Here is a 19631-nt window from a genome sequence, read left to right as displayed (position 1 = left end):
ACAGTCCAATTTAAAGATCTATTTAGACTCATTTAAGGGCATTTTCTGACCAATTGACCCTTAGGAATGTTGTTCTGCCACACATTTTGGTGACAGCTTAGGCTGTGAATATAATTATTGCAGTCTACCTTTTTAAAAAAGGTCGACGTCTCAACATGCCCATCAACAATCTCTATATTGAGATCTAGGAAGTGTATAGACTTCTTACTAAATTCATAAGTTAATTTTAAATTCATTCTGTTTAGATTCATCACATCTATTGTGTGTTGTAGGTCTTCAAGCGTACCTCTCCAGATCAAAAGGATGTCATCAATATATCTAGCATATAGGACCAGGTCTGCGCTAGCTGGGCAGGAGTCCAAGAAAATTGTCTCCCACTTGCCCATATATAAATTTGTGTAGCTTGGCGCAAACCTGGTCCCCATTGCCGTCCTGCAAAGTTGTTGATAATATTTATCCTTGTTACTAAAATAATTGTGGGTTAAAATGTAGTTAATACTCTCAAGGATAAAGGTGCATTGTGCTTCAGGGATGGAGGGGTCTTTTTTTAAAAAGAAATCCACTGCTTTAACACCTTCGTGGGGGATGCTAGTGTAAAGTGACACTACGTCACACGTAGCCAAGATGAAGTTATCTTCCCATTTGAGGTTCTCCAAGATCGTTAGGACTTGCGTGGAATCTTTAAGATGGGATGGTAGACTTGTCACAAATTTTTGAAGATTTTTGTCTACATATTCCGAAAGGTTGCATGAAATGGATCCTATACCGGATATTATCGGTCTTCCGGGTGGGTTAACTATGGACTTATGTATCTTTGGGAGTTGGTAGAAAACAGGGGTGATGGGATGTTTCACCAATAGGTAATTATATTCTTTTTCATTTAATATTCCCAGTTTTCTTGCTTTTGTTACCAGAATTTCCAATTCTGCCTTAAATATCTCCACTGGATTACTTAGTAATTTTTGATAAGTTTTAGTGTCATTTAGGATCCTGTTACATTCTTCTTCGTAATCATCTCTGTTCATTACCTCTATACCGCCTCCTTTATCGGCCGGTTTAATGGTTAGATTATGGTTGTTTTCAAGCCTTTTGATGGTATCAAATTGTGATTTGGATAGGTTATACTTTACATTCTTCATTTTGTTTTTGCTGATAGTTCTTATATCATGATAAACATTTGTCTCAAATGACTCAATTGCACTTCTCTTGCTTCCAGTAGGAAAAAATGTAGACTTAGGTTTTAAGTTTGTGTGTTGATATTGATCTTCAATAGAGGGTCTTGGGGGCAAACAATTTCTTTCAATAGGAGATCTGGCAAAGTATCTTTTTAACATCAATTTTCTGACAAATTCTTTAGTGCTGACAAAAGCTTGAAATTTGTCTAAGCATTTCGTAGGTGCAAAGCTCAGACCATACGATAGAATGGATTCTTCCTTCGTTGATAGCTCGCTGTTACTGAAGTTATATATACTATTTGTTTTTTTATTGGTCATTATCTTGGTTAAGTTAGAGTTAGTATGTGGAATTGGTTCTTGGAATACATTTTCTGTTTCTGGCTTTAAGTTATTTTCCTTTTTTCTTCTTAGTTTTGAACCTCCTCTTTTTCCTCTTAAGGTCTTCTTTTTTGTTGTGTTGTGCTCTCCTGTTCCTCTGAGTCTATGTTTTTTCTTTTTAGTGTTGTTCTCTCTTTCTATTTCTCTCTGGGGTGTAGGGGATTTACCCCTAAAGAAAACAGAGTCTGAGGTAGAGGCTAGAGATATATCTTGTACCTGGGTCACTATGTTCTTCTTTGTTTTCCTATTGGAATACTGTGTATTCTCTTTAATAGGATCTTTAAATTGATTTTCATCCCGTATATTTACAAATCTGTTGGAATCGTTATGGTATTTCTCTCGCCAACTTGATCTGCGGTGGGAGTTCCCATATTGGTTATCTTTATGTTGATAGTTTCTGTAATCAGAATAACTCCTTTCATGGCTTAATGTCTCATCTATGTTATCAGCAAATGAGATCCTTCTTCCTTCAGTAGATCTTGGCTTATCAAAATTTCTATGATCAGAGTAATATGATCTGTAGTGGTTCTGATAATGTTTTTTTGTCATTATATGAATGGTATGATTGGTTGTTATGATGACCTCCATTATCATAGTGAGTGTGACGTCTTTCAATATGCGATCGCTGGTTGTTGTATCTGTATTCATGTCTACTATGATATTGTGGAGTTCTATCTTCGAAATTGTCCCTATCTTCATAATAATGTTGGGCATTTGTTCTTGATGGGACTCGATAGTCTAAGTTCCTTCTGTAGGAGGGATGATAATGTAGATCTTTCTTTTGGTGTTGGTGAGAGTTCATATAATGATTAGGTTGCATCCTATTGTGCCGTACTTCTTTCCAACCGTTCGATTCTTCCATATTTGTGGTTTTCTTTTCCTTATGTGTGGAATTATTGTCCTGTCTGTCTGGAGTTATATCAGAAGGTATTGGGTCTGAGATGTTTTCACCATCCTGGGACTCAATCTTCTTCTTGTTCTCCATTTCTCTGTTTAGTTTCTTCGTTTTTTTGAATATGATCTCTTCTCTGACTTTTGTGACCCTTTTAACCATATTCTCTTTTCTTTCTGTTATCTCTTTTTGCTCTGCCTCTGTTACTTCAATATTGTTCAGCATAATCTCATCATCTTTTATTTCTAAATCAATCTGTTTTATAAGTGAAGTTCTATAATCGATAATCAGACTAATGAGTTTTTTAGATGTTTCTGACAGTATTTTCATCCATTTTTCAATTAAATCTGGATCTGGTGATTGGAAAGCACATTCCTTACGGATAGTTAGCCCTTTAGGGATGAGATCCAATTCTAGGCATTTCTGTAGGAAAGAGATTTCTGCCTTAAATTTAACTTCTGAGATTAGTAATTTTTCTAAATTATTGAATAAAGAAACAATATCTAGTTTCTCAGGATCAGACTGATAAGAATTGGCCATATTTGTGCATATTTCTAAAGTGATATCCCTCCTTAAGGTAAGAAGGTCTTCCCTGATATATGAAAGAAGATAAGAGTAGATGAATAATATAGAATCTTAAAGATTCAAGAAAAGATAGTGTCTAATATGCGATTGCAACTAGGATAATAACTGGTGATAGGAAGTGCAATATGGATAATTGGCAATAGGATCTTAAAAATAAGAGAATGGATATGTCTGATAGGAAATAGCAGCTGGGCCAACGTCTAGGTTTAGAAACTTTGGTACATGTAATGTGTGTGGACCCTGCACTATTTACTTATACACCTCAAGCTCCCCTCAAGTGGTCCCCTAGTGGACCCAAAGATAAAACGTCTAGTAGGTTGGAGAGGTGAGCGCCAAAGAGTTAGTTAGAGAATGGTGTAGTATAATATATGTATAGGTTTAAAAAGTTAAGTTTAATACAAAGATTCAATAAAAAAAGAGTTCAGAATAAATACAGTATAAAATACAATAAAAATATAATCATGGATCCATGTTACAGATATTAAAACATCAATACATTCACAGTGGAACAATTGAATGGTAGCTTGGTATATTGTCTAACTTATTGTTAAACCAACACGGCCATGTTGAGGAAAGTCAAGATACACACTCCTGAATATATATATATTAGTATGTCCGTTGTAAAAGTCAATTGGAGTGATATTAGGTTAATTTCAGATGATAACAGTTGATGACAAAATGATGACAATAGATGAAAAAAAAGTGAGTAAATGTGGTGACAAAAATTGTGGTGACAAAAAATGTGATGGTAAAATGACGCCAAACAAAAATTAAAATGTGGTATAAAATGTCCAAAAATAAGATAAAAAATAATATAAAAATGTAAATGAAAAAATATATATGTGAAAAAAGTGATAAAAAATTACACAATCAAGGTGGATGATCAATTTAGATAGTGATTGTAATCCAAATAAATACAAAGCAAATCTTCATAGGTAGTGTTCAAATTTCACCAAAAAAGCAACAAGAAAAAATTAAAAAATATGTATATAAAATACCTGTGGAGAAAATAAAACAATGCTGTAGAATATATTCACAAGTGAGGTAATATTTTGGTAGTAAACTTACTTTGGTTAAGTCGACGCGTTTTTGCCTCAAGATAGACCTTTATCAAGATTGAATTAACCAAAGTAATGTGTCCTTATAAAGGGTAACTTAGCCAATCTATTGTGTCGAAATTGGCGCCATAAAATAGGCTCCGCCCACTTCTTGTTGAGGTGCTTTGTGGGTATGGGCATATTCATAGCTGCCCTTTCCTCCAATCTTTCTAAAGTCTGTATTTTGTAATTTTATAAATGGTCTTGTGTAGTAGTAACTGTGAATAAGTCCATAGTGCTGACATATAGTATTCTTAGCTATATTCCATTGACTCATTTCTTAAAAGTAGGTCAGGTTACCTCTGGATTCTAACTTCCGGTTTCTATGAGGGAATGATGTCACTTCCGTTTTTTTTAGGCGATATGCCGATTCTTTAGTTTGTTCCTTATTACATCTGAATATAGTTCTATTCCTCCCCTTTCTCTCTTGTTTTTTTACATTAAGCTTAGGATCTTATGCTTCCCATTCACTTCATCCCAATAGAGAATTTTACCCACTATAAATATACCTCATTAATCAAGTCCTATAAAGTAATTAAATACACTATTTACAACATTCTTCCCATTTCAATATGTTTCAATTAATGTTTAAAAGTTATTTTTTATACCATATGTGTTATATGCTTTTGTATTATTAATCTTTTAAACCAGATTAACATTTTAAATGACCCTTTTTTATACTCAAACAATATTAGAAAACTTATACCCAACGACTATCATGGACTTGATCTCACTCATGTAACGTAACAGGTCCCTTAGGTTACTAATAATATGTTATGTGGCACTTTCTAATACATATGCCACACACTTTCATAACACTGCAGTACATATTGGCTTGAGAAGTCCATTATACCATTTACGTTTGGAATGTGTATATGCTGATTATCAGATTCTAATGAACAATTTTTATTGAGCCAATCACAATGAATCGTTTATCTGAGCAGTCTTTAACATCTGACCCTATCGACATGATTTTAACGCTACTTACCTTTAAATCATCTTTATTTTGTTATTGACAATTCATCAAATATTAACTCCAGAAGTTATTTATGTACCTATGTATTTATATTGTGTTTTGGAGTACATCAACATATCTGTTATTAGTATATAAAACTCATACATTGTTTTGTTTAAACATAGTTACATTAGCCATCACTAACGTAGTGAACAGGATGGTCATCATCGCTATTCTCCCTAATCTAACAGTCACCGAAACCGGAAATCCCCTTACCGGAAGTGACCAAACTCACTCAGACAAAACCGGAAGTTGTACACCGGGAGGTTTCAAAATTCACCACTTAGACTAATCCACCTAAAGCGTATCATGCAACACACTGTTAGACAATATAGAACTATATTCAGATGTAATAAGGAACAAACTAAAGAATCAGCATATCGCCTAAAAAAACGGAAGTGACATCATTCCCTCATAGAGACCGGAAGTTAGAATCCGGAGGTAGCCTGACCTACTTTTAAGAAATTAGTCAATGGACTATAGCTAAGAATACTATATGTCAGCACTTTGGACTTATTACCAGTTATACTACACAAGACCATTTATAAAATTACAAAATACAGACTTTAGAAAGATTGGAGGGAAGGGCAGCTACGAATATGCCCATACCCACAAAGCACTTCAACAGGAAGTGGGCGGAGCCTATTTTATGGCACCAATTTCAACACAATAGATTGGCTAAGTTACCCTTTTTAAGGACACATATTACTTTGGTTAATTCAGTCTTGATAAAGGCCTATCTTAAGGCCGAAACGCGTCAACTTAACCAAAGTAAGTTTACTACCAACATATTACCTCATTTGTGAATATATTCTACAGCATTGTTTTATTTTCTCCACAGGTATTTTTTATACATATTTTTTAATTTTTTCTTGTTGCTTTTTTGGTGAAATTTGAACACTACCTATGAAGATTTGCTTTGTATTTATTTGGATTACAATCACTATCTAAATTCATCATCCACCTTGATTGTGTAATTTTTTATCACTTTTTTCACATATATATTTTTTCATTTACATTTTTATATTATTTTTCATCTTATTTTTGGACGTTTTATACCACATTTTAATTTTTGTTTGGCGTCATTTTACCATCACATTTTTTGTCACCACAATTTTTGTCACCACATTTACTCACTTTTTTTTCATCTATTGTCATCATTTTGTCATCAACTCTTATCATCTGAAATTAACCTAATATCACTCCAATTGACTTTTACAACGGACATACTAATATATATATATTCAGGAGTGTGTATCTTGACTTTCCTCAACATGGCCGTGTTGGTTTAACAATAGGTTAGACAATGTACCAAGCTACCATTCAATTGTTCCACTGTGAATGTATTGATGTTTTAATATCTGTAACATGGATCCATGATTATATTTTTATTGTATTTTATACTGTATTTATACTGAACTCTTTTTATTGAATCTTTGTATTAAACTTAACTTTTTAAACCTATACATATATTATACTACACCGTAAGTCAGGATGTGACTTGTGTCAACTTCCCTTTGTTAACTAACCATTGTCTGACGTTTGCCTCATTGTATAATATTTTTTTCTATTGTTTATGTGGGGACTACCCCCCTTTTTGTAAATATAAAAGCTGTGTTTCTGTGCAATAAAGATAGTTCCAGTTTGACCCTCAAGCCGTCAGTGGAACTCGTTGAGGGCGATTGAGCAAGCACTCGTGCGGCAGCCTCATCCACGGAGGAGTGCCAGAAACGATAATAGAGATTAGTTTTCTTTGGGACCAACGCTTCGGCCGAAGACAGGCGATAAGATCTGTGGTCGAAGCTCAGATTGAGGAGCAATTGCCGGCTGAATTACATTGGAGATTGCAGGCAGGTCTAACCCAGTTCGATGTCCCTGTCTCCGCAGAGGGGCAACTGACCTGGAAGGATATGGTTTGACAAGATCTCTGGCACAAGGCTCTCTGATTCGAACAGGCCTACTAGGGGAAGTCACTTCCAACTCAAGAGCAGCAATACTGCTTCCAAATGGATCTACGAATGCTGTTCCTGGGAGTGCAGCCCTGGGAGAAATGGATGGCTGAATTGGACGGGTTGGTCCAGACAGAGATGGAGGTGGATGGAGGGTACTGGGTACTGCAGTGGTATGTGGCCCAGGTGTGTCCGGAGATGGAGACGGATGATCCTAGAGAGGGCTATGACTTTGGCAGCCCTGGATTGCTATTTGAAAGTCTCACGGTCACCCCCCACTGCAGGAGTATGGCATAGTGGTGTCAGGAGGACATACTGGAACACCAAGAGCTTTTGATGAACCTTACAGAATTACCCAGTCTGAGGAACTGTGACGATTCCCTGGCTACCCCGACTGGGTAGCTCCACCAAATGGGTCCTGCTTCCTCCCTGCTGACTGTGGCTATGTAGCTGGCAAGTGACCACAGCCTGTAGCCACCCCTGATACCCGACACCACCAGTATTTAGGGTCCCACCCGGTGGCAGACTCCGGCTACCCAGACTAGGTAGCTCTGCGAGAGGGTCCTTCCTCTGCCTGGAACAGGCTGCTATCTAGCCCAGGAAAGTGATTATAGCAGGCGTACACCTAAATAACTAGACATACTAGCATTCAGGGGAAACAGGAACTGATTTTATTGGAAAACACACACTCCTTTTATACACAAAGCTCATCTTGATAAGACACTGAACAATCCCACAATTTTCCCGTCCCTCCAAACAGGCTGGCGCTTCCATAGCAGCCACAGTCCCACAGAATCCCCAATACCCAGGGGTGGTGGTTTCGTTGTGATCCCAATGGAGTGGCGGCACTCCCAGGGTGTCATTTTTAAAGCTCTCTGTCCCCAGATGCCACAGTCCAAAAAGTGGCATGTTTCTTTTCTGGGGAACGGAGATACAGGTGAAGTTAGGGGGTAGGGGTGTCCAAAAACCCTGGTTCCCAAAGGAGCTCCCCTCTGGTAATTCCTCCAGCTCTTGTCCTACCTAGGGGCTACCTATTCCAAAAATAGCAGAGCTCCTGGACAAAGGGCTGCTGGAGTGACCAGGGGGAAAAGATAGCGGGGGTCCTGCTGTTCTGTGGCTGACCGGGAGTTCCAGGGGCCCAGCCAACCTGAGAGTGGTTAGGCAGGTGTCCGTTGTGAGGTGGCTGACCGGGAGTTCCAGGAGCTCTTTAATGACCAAGTGAACACAGCAAAACAACACATCCCGTAAGCCATGAAATGGCCAACTCTAATGTAACAGGGAGTGAGCCATGTAGTAGGGGGGTGGGGGGTAGCCTTGGCTGTCTGGTATCCATTACAGGAACGATCTGGATTACCTAGCTGCCCATGAATAAGAGCTAGAAAAGGCATTTCAAAGGCTGTTAGATCACATTCAGCAGCATGCCTCAGAGTCTGTAGAGGGCTATGGTGCAGAGATTTGGGATTTATTGGACTTTTCCTCTGAGGTGTGGCAACTGGGAATGAGCTACCAAGAGCTGCTAGACCACGATCAAAAGCCTGGCCCAAAGCTTATGGTCTTGGACAAGTTCTGGCAACAGGGCAGAGCGCCGCTGGCCTCTCTGACATCTCTGGTAGTCAACCTCTCTCCCCAGCCACAGGCTCCAGAGATTGAGAATTTAATAGACTTTTACTCCAAAGAGGGACAGAATGGTGAGCCTCCGGCAGAAGAGATAGCAACCCAGCACCTGCAGCAGCTCTGGGATGCCAGGCAGAGGAGGTAACCAACTTCTCTCCCAAGCGGCAGAGCCAGTTCCATGGAGAGGAGGTAACCAACCTCTCTCCCCAGCGGCAGAGCCAGTTCCAGGGAAAATAGGTAACTGGCCTCTTTCCCCAGTAGCAGAGCGGGTTCCTGGGAGAGGATGTAGCCGACCTCTCTCCCCAGTGGCAGAACCAGTTCCAGGGAGACGAAGTTGCCAGCCTCTCTCCACAGCAACAAAGCAGGTCCCAGGTAGAGGAGGTAGCCAACTTCTCTCCCCAGTGGCAGAGCCAGTTCCAGGCAGAGGAGGTGGCCGAATCTCTCTCCCCAGTGGCAGAACGGGTTCCAGGTAGAGAAGGTAGCCGACCTCTCTCCCTAGATGCAGAGCAGGGTCCAGGGATAGGAGGTAGCCAACCTCTCTCCTCAGTGAAAGAGTGGGTTCCAGGAAGAGGAGGTAGACAGCCTCTCTCCCCAGCAGCTTAGCGTGTTCCAGTGAGGGAAGGTAAGCATTTTCATTTCTCACTCCCCAGTGGCAGTGGTCAACATCAAAAATGGAGGAGAGTTTTGGGCTGGGTCATCCGACTAACTGAGGTCTATACCAGTGGAAAATCTAGTACCTAGTTAGTTTACCCGTGTGTGTGTGGGGGGGGGGGGGGGATGTAATGGAAGCCTCTGTTACTTTTGTACTTGGAGAGGCCTGCATGCCAGCCTTTTCCCCACCAATTATGGACCCTGGATTTTGAGGGGTATCTGTGTTTTGGGAGGTGGGTGCCTGGGGGACATTTGGAGTACTTTAACCTGTATTCAGTTTTACCCCATTTCCCGAACCCCCAGAGACTCTGAGGACTGGAAGGCCCTAATACAGAGTTGGGGTTCCTGTGTTATGTTGGGGTATAGGATGACAGCCCAAACCAGCATTGCCTGCTCTAAACCACCCCTAGAGTCAGAGCAGGAGATTGCAATACGCACAAACATCCTAATGCTGAGGCCTCCTGCTGTTATGTGTCTGCATATTCAGTCTAGGTGTGAAGTGCCTTTCTGTCATTGTGTGAGTCATCCTTTTGTAAGTCAGGATGTGATTAGAGTCTTGTTTAACTAACCATTGTCTGATATTTGTTTCTATTGATCATGTGGTAAATACCCCCCTTGTAAGAACTGTGCTTCTGTGCAATAAAGTTAGTTCCTGTTTGACCCTCAAGCATTCATTCTCAGCTAATGTTCTTGGGGGTAGCTATAACAAGTTGCAGTGACCGTTATTCTAATAGCGGCTGCTATCCAGCGGAGGCTTATCGGTCGGTGTATACCCAGTCCAGGGTACCGAGTTTGGCTACAGGTACCATTACCCTAACCCTATAGTACAACTGTGCTGTCTATTATCCTACTGTCCCTCTATATGTACAATCTTCTTTCATTGGTACTATCCTATGAAATATTATATCCCCACTGCTAATATCTTACTAACCGTAACAGTGATCTCCACCGCTACAAACCCCCTAAATATGAATCATTACTTTTTTTCTATTTACTCTAAATGCCTTATGTGAAGGAAGCCTCTATTACTTTAGTACTTGGAGAGGACTGCAGGCCAGCCGCCTCCCCACTGACTATGGACCCTGAGGGTATTCTGTGATTTGGGAGGCGGGTGCCAAGGGTGCATTTGGAGTACTTTTCCCCTGGATTCAGGTTTACCCCATTTCCACAAATTCCCAGAGACTCTGAGAACTGGAGAGCCCTGTTACAGAGTTGGGGTTCTTGTATTTTGTTGGAGTATAAGGTGACAGGCCAAACTGGCTCCTACCCCCCCCCTTGATTCAGAGAATGTTTGACCTGATGCAACCTCCTGCTCTAATATTAGGACCTCCTGCTGTTATGTGTCTGCATATATATATCTAGTCTAGCTATATCTAGTATAGATATATTGCAAAGTTGTTTTATTATATAGAACTAAACATTTTGTATAAAAATCTGAAGATGCTTACTGTCCCTTTAAATGAAAAGAAACTGAAAACAAAATGACCTCAGGATGTAAACCTTACTCAGAATGTTTCAGTCACAGTAAGGCATTAATCAGGCGCCACTGTGTGCGCCTGCTAGTACTGTACTGTAGCACGTTCATATCACATTATCTAGCTGATGACTTCTTACCTGGCACATGAATTCAACTGGATTTGTTGCATTCTCCAGCAAATGACTAATTTCTTCCATGTCAGTGAAATAACAGATTTGTGCCTCACATAATACCAAATCGCCAGCAAATACTTTGAGAAAAACCAGTCCAGATGGTAAATCTGTACAAGAGAGACAATGATTAGAGAGCTAGGAATATTATTAATGAATCACCCTTGTTGGGGAAGTTTAGTATAGATGGTGTGGTGTGAAAATCGTGTTACTTCCCATGCTGGTATCCCCTACTGATACCTAAGATACCTGTAGTAATTTGTACTATATGTAGCAATTTGTAGGTTATATAGTAATGTGTAGTATATGTAGCAATTTGTAGGTTATGTAGTATTTTGTAGCATGTTTTGTAATTTGTAGGTTTTTTAGTTTATGTAGTAATTTGTAGGTTATGTAGTAATGTGTAATATATGTAGTAATGTGTAGCATATGTAGTAATGTGTAGCATATGTAGTAATGTGTATTATATGTAGTAATGTGTAGTATATGTAGTAATGTGTAATATATGTAGTAATGTGTAGTTAATGCAGTAATGTGTAGTTAATGTAGTAATGTATATTATATGTAGCAATGTGTAATATATGTAGTAATGTGTAATATATGTAGTAATGTGTAGTATATGTAGTAATGTGTAATATATGTAGTAATGTGTAATATATGTAGTAATGTGTAGTATATGTAGTAATGTGTATTATATGTAATAATGTGTATTATATGTAGGTATATGTAGTATATGTAATAATATGTAGTTTACGTAGTAATGTGTAGTTTATGTAGTAATATGTACTATATGTAATAATATGTAGTAATGTGTAGTTTATGTAGTAATATGTAGTATATGTAATAATATGTAGTATATGTAGTAATGTGTAGTTTATGTAGTATATGTAGTAATGTGTAGTTTATGTAGTAATATGTACTATATGTAATAATATGTAGTTTATGTAGGAATGTGTACTTTATGTAGTAATATGTAGTATATGTAATAATATGTAGTATATGTAGTAATGTGTAGTTTATGTAGTAATATGTAGTAATGTGTAGTATATGTACATATGGCCTGTGCAATGATTAGAGAGCTAGGAATATTATTAATGAATCACCCTTGTTGGGGAAGTTTAATATAGATGGTGTGGTGTGAAAATCGTGTTACTTCCCATGCTGGTATCCCCTACTGATACCCAAGATACCTGTAGTAATTTGTACTATATGTAGCAATTTGTAGGTTATGTAGTATTTTGTAGCATGTTTAGTAATTTGTAGGTTTTTTTAATTTATGTAATTTGTAGGTTATGTAGTAATGTGTAGCATATATAGTAATGTGTAGCATATATAGTAATGTGTAGCATATGTAGTAATGTGTAGTTTATGTAGTAATGTTTAGTTAATGTAGTGATGTATATTATATGTAGTAATGTGTAATATATGTAGTAATGTGTAATATATGTAGTAATGTGTAGTATATGTAGTAATGTGTAGCATATGTGATAATGTGTAGTATATGTAGTAAGTGTAGTATATGTAGTAATGTGTAGTTTATGTAGTAATGTGTAATATATGTAGTAATGTGTAGTATATGTAGTAATGTGTAATATATGTAGTAATGTGTAGCATATGTGATAATGTGTAGTATATGTAGTAATGTGTATTATATGTAGTAAGGGTAGTATATGTAGTAATGTATAGTATATGTAGTAATGTGTAGTATATGTAGTAATGTGTACTTTATGTAGTAATATGTAGTATATGTAATAATATGTAGTTTATGTAGTAATGTGTAGTTTATGTAGTAATATGTAGTATATGTAGTAATGTGTAGTATATGTACATATAGAGGCCGAATTATCTTTTGTCTGTCGGACCTGATCCAACAGTGTGGATCAGGTCCGACAGACATCGCTGAATGTGGAGAGCAATACGCTCTCCGTATTCAGCATTGCACCAGCAGCTCACAACAGCTGCTGGTGCAATGCCGCCCCCTGCTGACTCACGGCCAATCGGCCGCCAGCAGGGAGGTGTCAATTAACCCTTGTTGGGGAAGTTTATGTAGTAATGTGTAGTTTATGTAGTAATATGTAGTAATGTGTAGTATATGTACATATGGCCTGTGCAATGATTAGAGAGCTAGGAATATTATTAATGAATCACCCTTGTTGGGGAAGTTTAATATAGATGGTGTGGTGTGAGAATCGTGTTACTTCCCATGCTGGTATCCCCTACTAATACCTAAGATACCTGTAGTAATTTGTACTATATGTAGCAATTTGTAGGTTTTTTTAATTTATGTATTAATTTGTAGGTTATGTAGTAATGTGTAGCATATGTATTAATGTGTAGTTTATGTAGTAATGTGTAGTTTATGTAGTAATGTTTAGTTAATGTAGTGATGTATATTATATGTAGTAATGTGTAATATATGTAGTAATGTGTAATATATGTAGTAATGTGTAGTATATGTAGTAATGTGTAATATATGTAGTAATGTGTAGTATATGTAGTAATGTGTAGCATATGTGATAATGTGTAGTATATGAAGTAAGTGTAGTATATGTAGTAATGTGTAGTTTATGTAGTAATGTGTAATATATGTAGTAATGTGTAGCATATGTATTAATGTGTAGTTTATGTAGTAATGTGTAATATATGTAGTAATGTGTAGTTAATGTAGTAATGTATATTATATGTAGTAATGTGTAATATATGTAGTAATGTGTAGTATATGTAGTAATGTGTAGTATATGTAGTAATGTGTAGTATATGTAGTAATGTGTAATACGTGTAGTAATGTGTATTATATGTAGTAATGTGTAGTTAATGTAGTAATGTATATTATATATAGTAATGTGTAATATATGTAGTAGTAATATATGTAGTAATGTGTAGCATATGTAGTAATGTGCAATATATGTAGTAATATGTAGTTTATGTAGTTATATGTAGTATATGTAGTAATATGTAGTATATGTAGTAATGTTTACTATATGTAGTAATGTTTACTATATGTAGTAATGTTTACTATATGTAGTAATGTGTAGTATATGTAGTAAAATGTAGTATATGTAGTAATGTGTATTATATGTAGTGATATGTAGTATATGTAATAATATGTAGTTTATGTAGTAATGTGTAGTTTATGTAGTAATATGTAGTATATGTAATAATATGTAGTTTATGTAGTAATGTGTAGTTTATGTAGTAATATGTAGTATATGTAATAATATGTAGTTTATGTAGTAATGTATAGTTTATGTAGTAATATGTAGTATATGTAATAATATGTAGTATATGTAGTAATGTGTAGTATATGTAGTAATGTGTAGTATATTTAAATATATGTAGTTTATGTAGTAATGTGTAGTATATGTAGTATATGTAATAATATGTAGTATATGTAGTAATGTGTAATATATGTAGTAATGTGTAGTATATGTAAATATATGTAGTTTATGTAGTAATGTGTAGTATATGTAGTAATATGTAGTATATGTAATAATTTGTAGTATATGTAGTAATGTGTAGCATATGTAGTAATGTGTAGTACATGTAGTAATGTGTAGTATATGTAAATATATGTAGTTTATGTAGTAATGTGTAGTATATGTTGTAATATGTAGTATATGTAAATATATGTAGTTTATGTAGTAATGTGTAGCATATGTAGTAATGTGTAGCATGTGTAGTACATGTAGTAATGTGTAGTATATGTACATATGGCCTGTGCACCCTCATTCATACACTGTGCCTGTGCACTGAGTCTATGTACATATGGTCTGTGCGCCCTCATTCATACACTGCGCCTGTGCACGGACCCTATGTTCATATGGCCTGTGCACCCTCATTCATATACTGTGCCTGTGCGCGGAGTCTATGTACATATGGTCTGTGTGCCCTCATTCATACACTGCGCTTGTGCACGGACCCTATGTACATATGGCCTGTGCAACCTCATTCATACACTGCGTCTGTGCACGGACCCTATGTACATATAGCCTGTGCACCCTCATTCATACACTGCGTCTGTGCACGGACCCTATGTACATATAGCCTGTGCACCCTCATTCATACACTGCGTCTGTGCACGGACCCTATGTACATATAGCCTGTGCACCCTCATTCATACACTGCACCTGTGCACAGACCCTATGTACATAGGGCCTGTGCACTCTCATTCATGCACTGCGCCTGTGCACGGGGCCTATGTACATATGGTCTGTGCACCCTCATTCATCACTGCGCCTGTGCATGGGGCCTATGTACATATGGTCTGTGTATCCTCATTTATAAACTGCGCCTATGCACATATATGACCTGTGCACCCTCATTCATACACTGCACTTGTGCACGGACCTTATGTAAATATGGCCTGTTCACCCTCATTTATACAATGCGCTTGTGCACAGAGCCTATGTACATATGGCCTGAGCACCCTGATTCATACACTGTAAATGAGCATGGATCCTATGTACATATGGCCTGTGCACCCTCAATTATACACTGTGCATGTGCACGGATCCTCATGTACATATGGCCTGTGCACCCTCATTTATACACTGTGCATGTGCATGGATGCTATGTTCATATGGCCTGTGTACATTCATTCATACACTGTGCATGTGCACGGATCCTATGTTCATATGGCCTGTGCACCCTCATTCATACACTGTGCATGTGCATGGATGCTATGTTCATATGCCTGTGCAACCTCATTCATACACTGTGCATGGATGCTATGTTCATATGGCCTGTGCACCCTCATTCATACACTGTGCATGTGCATGGATCCTATGTTCATATGACCTGTGTACCTTCATTCATACACTGTGCATGTGCATGGATCCTATGAACATATGGCCTGTGCACCCTCATTCATACACTGTGCATGTGCACGGATCCTATGTTCATATGGCCTGTGTACCCTCATTCATACACTGTGCATGTGCACGGATCCTATGTACATATGGCCTGTGCAACCTAATTCATACACTGTGCATGTGCACGGATCCTGTGTTCATATGGCCTGTGTACCCTCATTCATAAACTGTGCATGTGCACGGATCCTATGTACATATGGCCTTTGGACCCTCATTTATACACTGTGCATGTGCACGGATCCTACGTTCATATGGCCTGTGTACCCTCATTTATACACTGTGCATGTGCAAGGATCCTATATTCATATGGCCTGTGCATCCTCATTTATACACTGTGCATGTGCACGGATCCTATGTTCATATGGCCTGTGCACCCTCATTTATACACTGTGCATGTGCACAGATCCTATGTTCATATGGCCTGTGCACCCTCATTCATACACTGTGCATGGATCCTATGTTCATATGGCCTGTGCACCTTCATTTATACACTGTGCATGTGCACGGAACCTATGTTCATATGGCCTGTGCATCCTCATTTATACACTGTGCATGTGCACGGATCCTATGTTCATATGGCCTGTGTACCCTCATTCATATACTGTGCATGTGCACGGATCCTACGTTCATATGGCCTGTGCACCCTCATTTATACACTGTGCATGTGCACGGATCCTATGTTCATATGGCCTGTGCACCCTCATTCATACACTCTGCATGTGCACGGATCCTATGTACAAATGGCCTGTGCACCCTCATTCATACACTGTGCATGTGCACGGATCCTATGTACATATGGCCTGTGCACCCTCATTCATACACTGTGCATGTGCACGGATCCTGTGTTCATATGGCCTGTGCACCCTCATTCATACACTGTGCATGTGCACGGATCCTATGTACATATGGCCTGTGCACCCTCATTCATACACTGTGCATGTGCACGGATCATATGTTCATATGGCCAGTGCACCCTCATTTACACACTGTGCATGTGCACGGATCCTATGTACATATGGCCTGTGCACCCTCATTCATAAACTGTGCATGTGCACGGATTCTATGTACATATGGCCTGTGCACCCTAATTCATACACTGTGCATGTGCATGGATCCTGTGTTCATATGGCCTGTGCACCCTCATTCATACACTGTGCATGTGCACAGATCCTATGTTCATATGACCTGTGTACCCTAATTCATACACTGTGCATGTGCATGGATCCTATGTTCATATGGCTTGTGCACCCTCATTCATACACTGTGCATGTGCATGGATGCTATGTTCATATGGCCATTGGCCTGTGCACCCTCATTTATACACTGTGCATGTGCACGGATCCTGTGTTCATATGGCCTGTGCACCCTCATTCATACACTGTGCATGTGCACGGATCCTATGTTAATATGGACTGTGTACCCTTATTCATACACTGTGCATGTGCACAGATCCTATGTTCATATGGCCTGTGTACCCTCATTCATACACTGTGCATGTGCACAGATCCTATGTTCATATGACCTGTGTACCCTCATTCATACACTGTGCATGTGCATGGATCTTATGTTCATATGGCCTGTTCACCCTCATTCATACACTGTGCATGTGCATGGATCTTATGTTCATATGGCCTGTTCACCCTCATTCATACACTGTGCATGTGCACGGATCCTATGTTCATATGGCTTGTGCACCCTCATTCATACACTGTGCATGGATGCTGTGTTCATATGGCCTGTGCACCCTCATTCATACACTGTGCATGTGCACGGATCCTGTGTTCATATGGCCTGTGTACCCTTATTCATACACTGTGCATGTGCACGGATCCTGTGTTCATATGGACTGTGCACCCTCATTCATACACTGTGCATGTGCATGGATCCTATGTTCATATGGCCTGTGTACCCTCATTCATAAACTGTGCATGTGCATGGATCCTATGTTCATATGGCCTGTGTACCCTCATTCATTCACTGTGCATGTGTACGGATCCTATGTTAATATGGCCTGTGTACCCTTTTTCATACACTGTGCATGTGCACGGATCCTATGTTCATATGGCCTGTGCACCCTCATTCATACACTGTGCATGTGCACGGATCCTAAGTTCATATGGCCTGTGCACCCTCATTTATACACTGTGCATGTGCACGGATCCTATGTTCATATGGCCTGTGCACCCTCATTTATACACTGTGCATGTGCAAGGATCCTATGTTCATATGGCCTGTGTACCCTCATTCATACACTGTGCATGTGCACGGATCCTGTGTTCATATGGCCTGTGTACCCTCATTCATACACTGTGCATGTGCACGGATCCTATGTTCATATGGCCTGTGCACCCTCATTCATACACTGCATGGATGCTATGTTCATATGGCCTGTGCACCCTCATTCATACACTGTGCATGTGCACAAATCCTATGTTCATATGGCCTGTGTACCCTCATTCATACACTGTGCATATGCACGGATCCTATGTTCATATGGCCTGTGCACCCTCATTCATACACTGCATGGATGCTATGTTCATATGGCCTGTGCACCCTCATTCATACACTGTGCATGTGCACGGATCATATGTTCATATGGCCTGTGCACCCTCATTCATACACTGCATGGATGCTATGTTCATATGGCCTGTGCACCCTCATTCATACACTGTGCATGTGCACGGATCATATGTTCATATGGCCTGTGTACCCTCATTCATACACTGTGCATGGGCACGGATCCTATGTTCATATGGCCTGTGCACCCTCATTCATACACTGTGCATGTGCACAAATCCTATGTTCATATGGCCTGTGTACCCTCATTCATACACTGTGCATATGCACGGATCCTATGTTCATATGGCCTGTGTACCCTCATTCATACACTGTGCATGTGCACAGATCCTATGTTCATATGGCCTGTGTACCCTCATTCATACACTGTGCATGTGCACAGATCCTATGTTCATATGGCCTGTGTACCCTCATTCATACACTGTGCATATGCACGGATCCTATGTTCATATGGCCTGTGTACCCTCATTCATACACTGTGCATGTGCACAGATCCTATGTTCATATGGCACTTGCTTTTGTGTGTGACACAGAGAAACATTATGGTTAGGAAACTTGCATGACATATTTTATATAAAAAGTAAAAGAAAGTCTTACCCGGCGCATCCACATATAATATATATTCATTCACTAAAGTTGCCGGCTGTCTAACGGAAGTGCCATTAGGTGGTTGGAAAAAGACCTCATTTTTAATTTGATAGTCAAGCTTGCATTTAAAGATAAAGTACATTTGTGTTTTTATCTGAAAAAAGATATAACCGTGAAAAACATTTTAGTATTAACTAGGAAGTCGGTTGTTATCTGGTATAATTCTGTGCATAATAGATCAGGGTGTATCAGCATTTATTGTATTCCTACCTCCTGTTTATTAACTGATCAGAGAACATAAATACAGATAAGCTACAGCTGTGCATAATAGATCATGGTGTATCAGCATTTATTGTGTTCCTACCTCCTGTTTATCAACTGATCAGAGAACATAAATACAGATAACCTACAGCTGTGCATAATAGATCATAGTGTAGCAGCATTTATTGTGTTCCTACCTCCTGTTTATCATCTGATCAGAGAACATAAATACAGATAAGCTACAGCTGTGCATAATAGATCATGGTGCATCAGCATTTATTGTGTTCTTACCTCCTGTTTATCAACTGATCAGAGAACATAAATACAGATA

At 38.8% G+C, this 19631-nt stretch overlaps 1 protein-coding gene across 1 annotated transcript in view; it reads right to left on the bottom strand.

Moving 5' to 3' along the window:
- The window catches only part of PIK3AP1 (phosphoinositide-3-kinase adaptor protein 1), a 399421-nt gene that overhangs the window by 213988 nt on the left and 165802 nt on the right, over positions 1–19631 (bottom strand). Inside the window, exons 4-5 of the mRNA XM_053691876.1 lie at positions 19049–19193; positions 10971–11113 (exon numbers count right to left, since the gene is read on the bottom strand). Of these exons, the coding sequence (XP_053547851.1) occupies positions 10971–11113; positions 19049–19193 (288 nt within the window). The remainder of the gene's footprint in view (positions 1–10970; positions 11114–19048; positions 19194–19631) is intronic.

The sequence above is a fragment of the Bombina bombina genome, chromosome 9, assembly GCF_027579735.1.
Source record: "Bombina bombina isolate aBomBom1 chromosome 9, aBomBom1.pri, whole genome shotgun sequence".
NCBI classification, from domain to species: Eukaryota; Metazoa; Chordata; class Amphibia; order Anura; family Bombinatoridae; genus Bombina; species Bombina bombina.
This window is presented reverse-complemented; position numbering and strand designations above follow the sequence as displayed.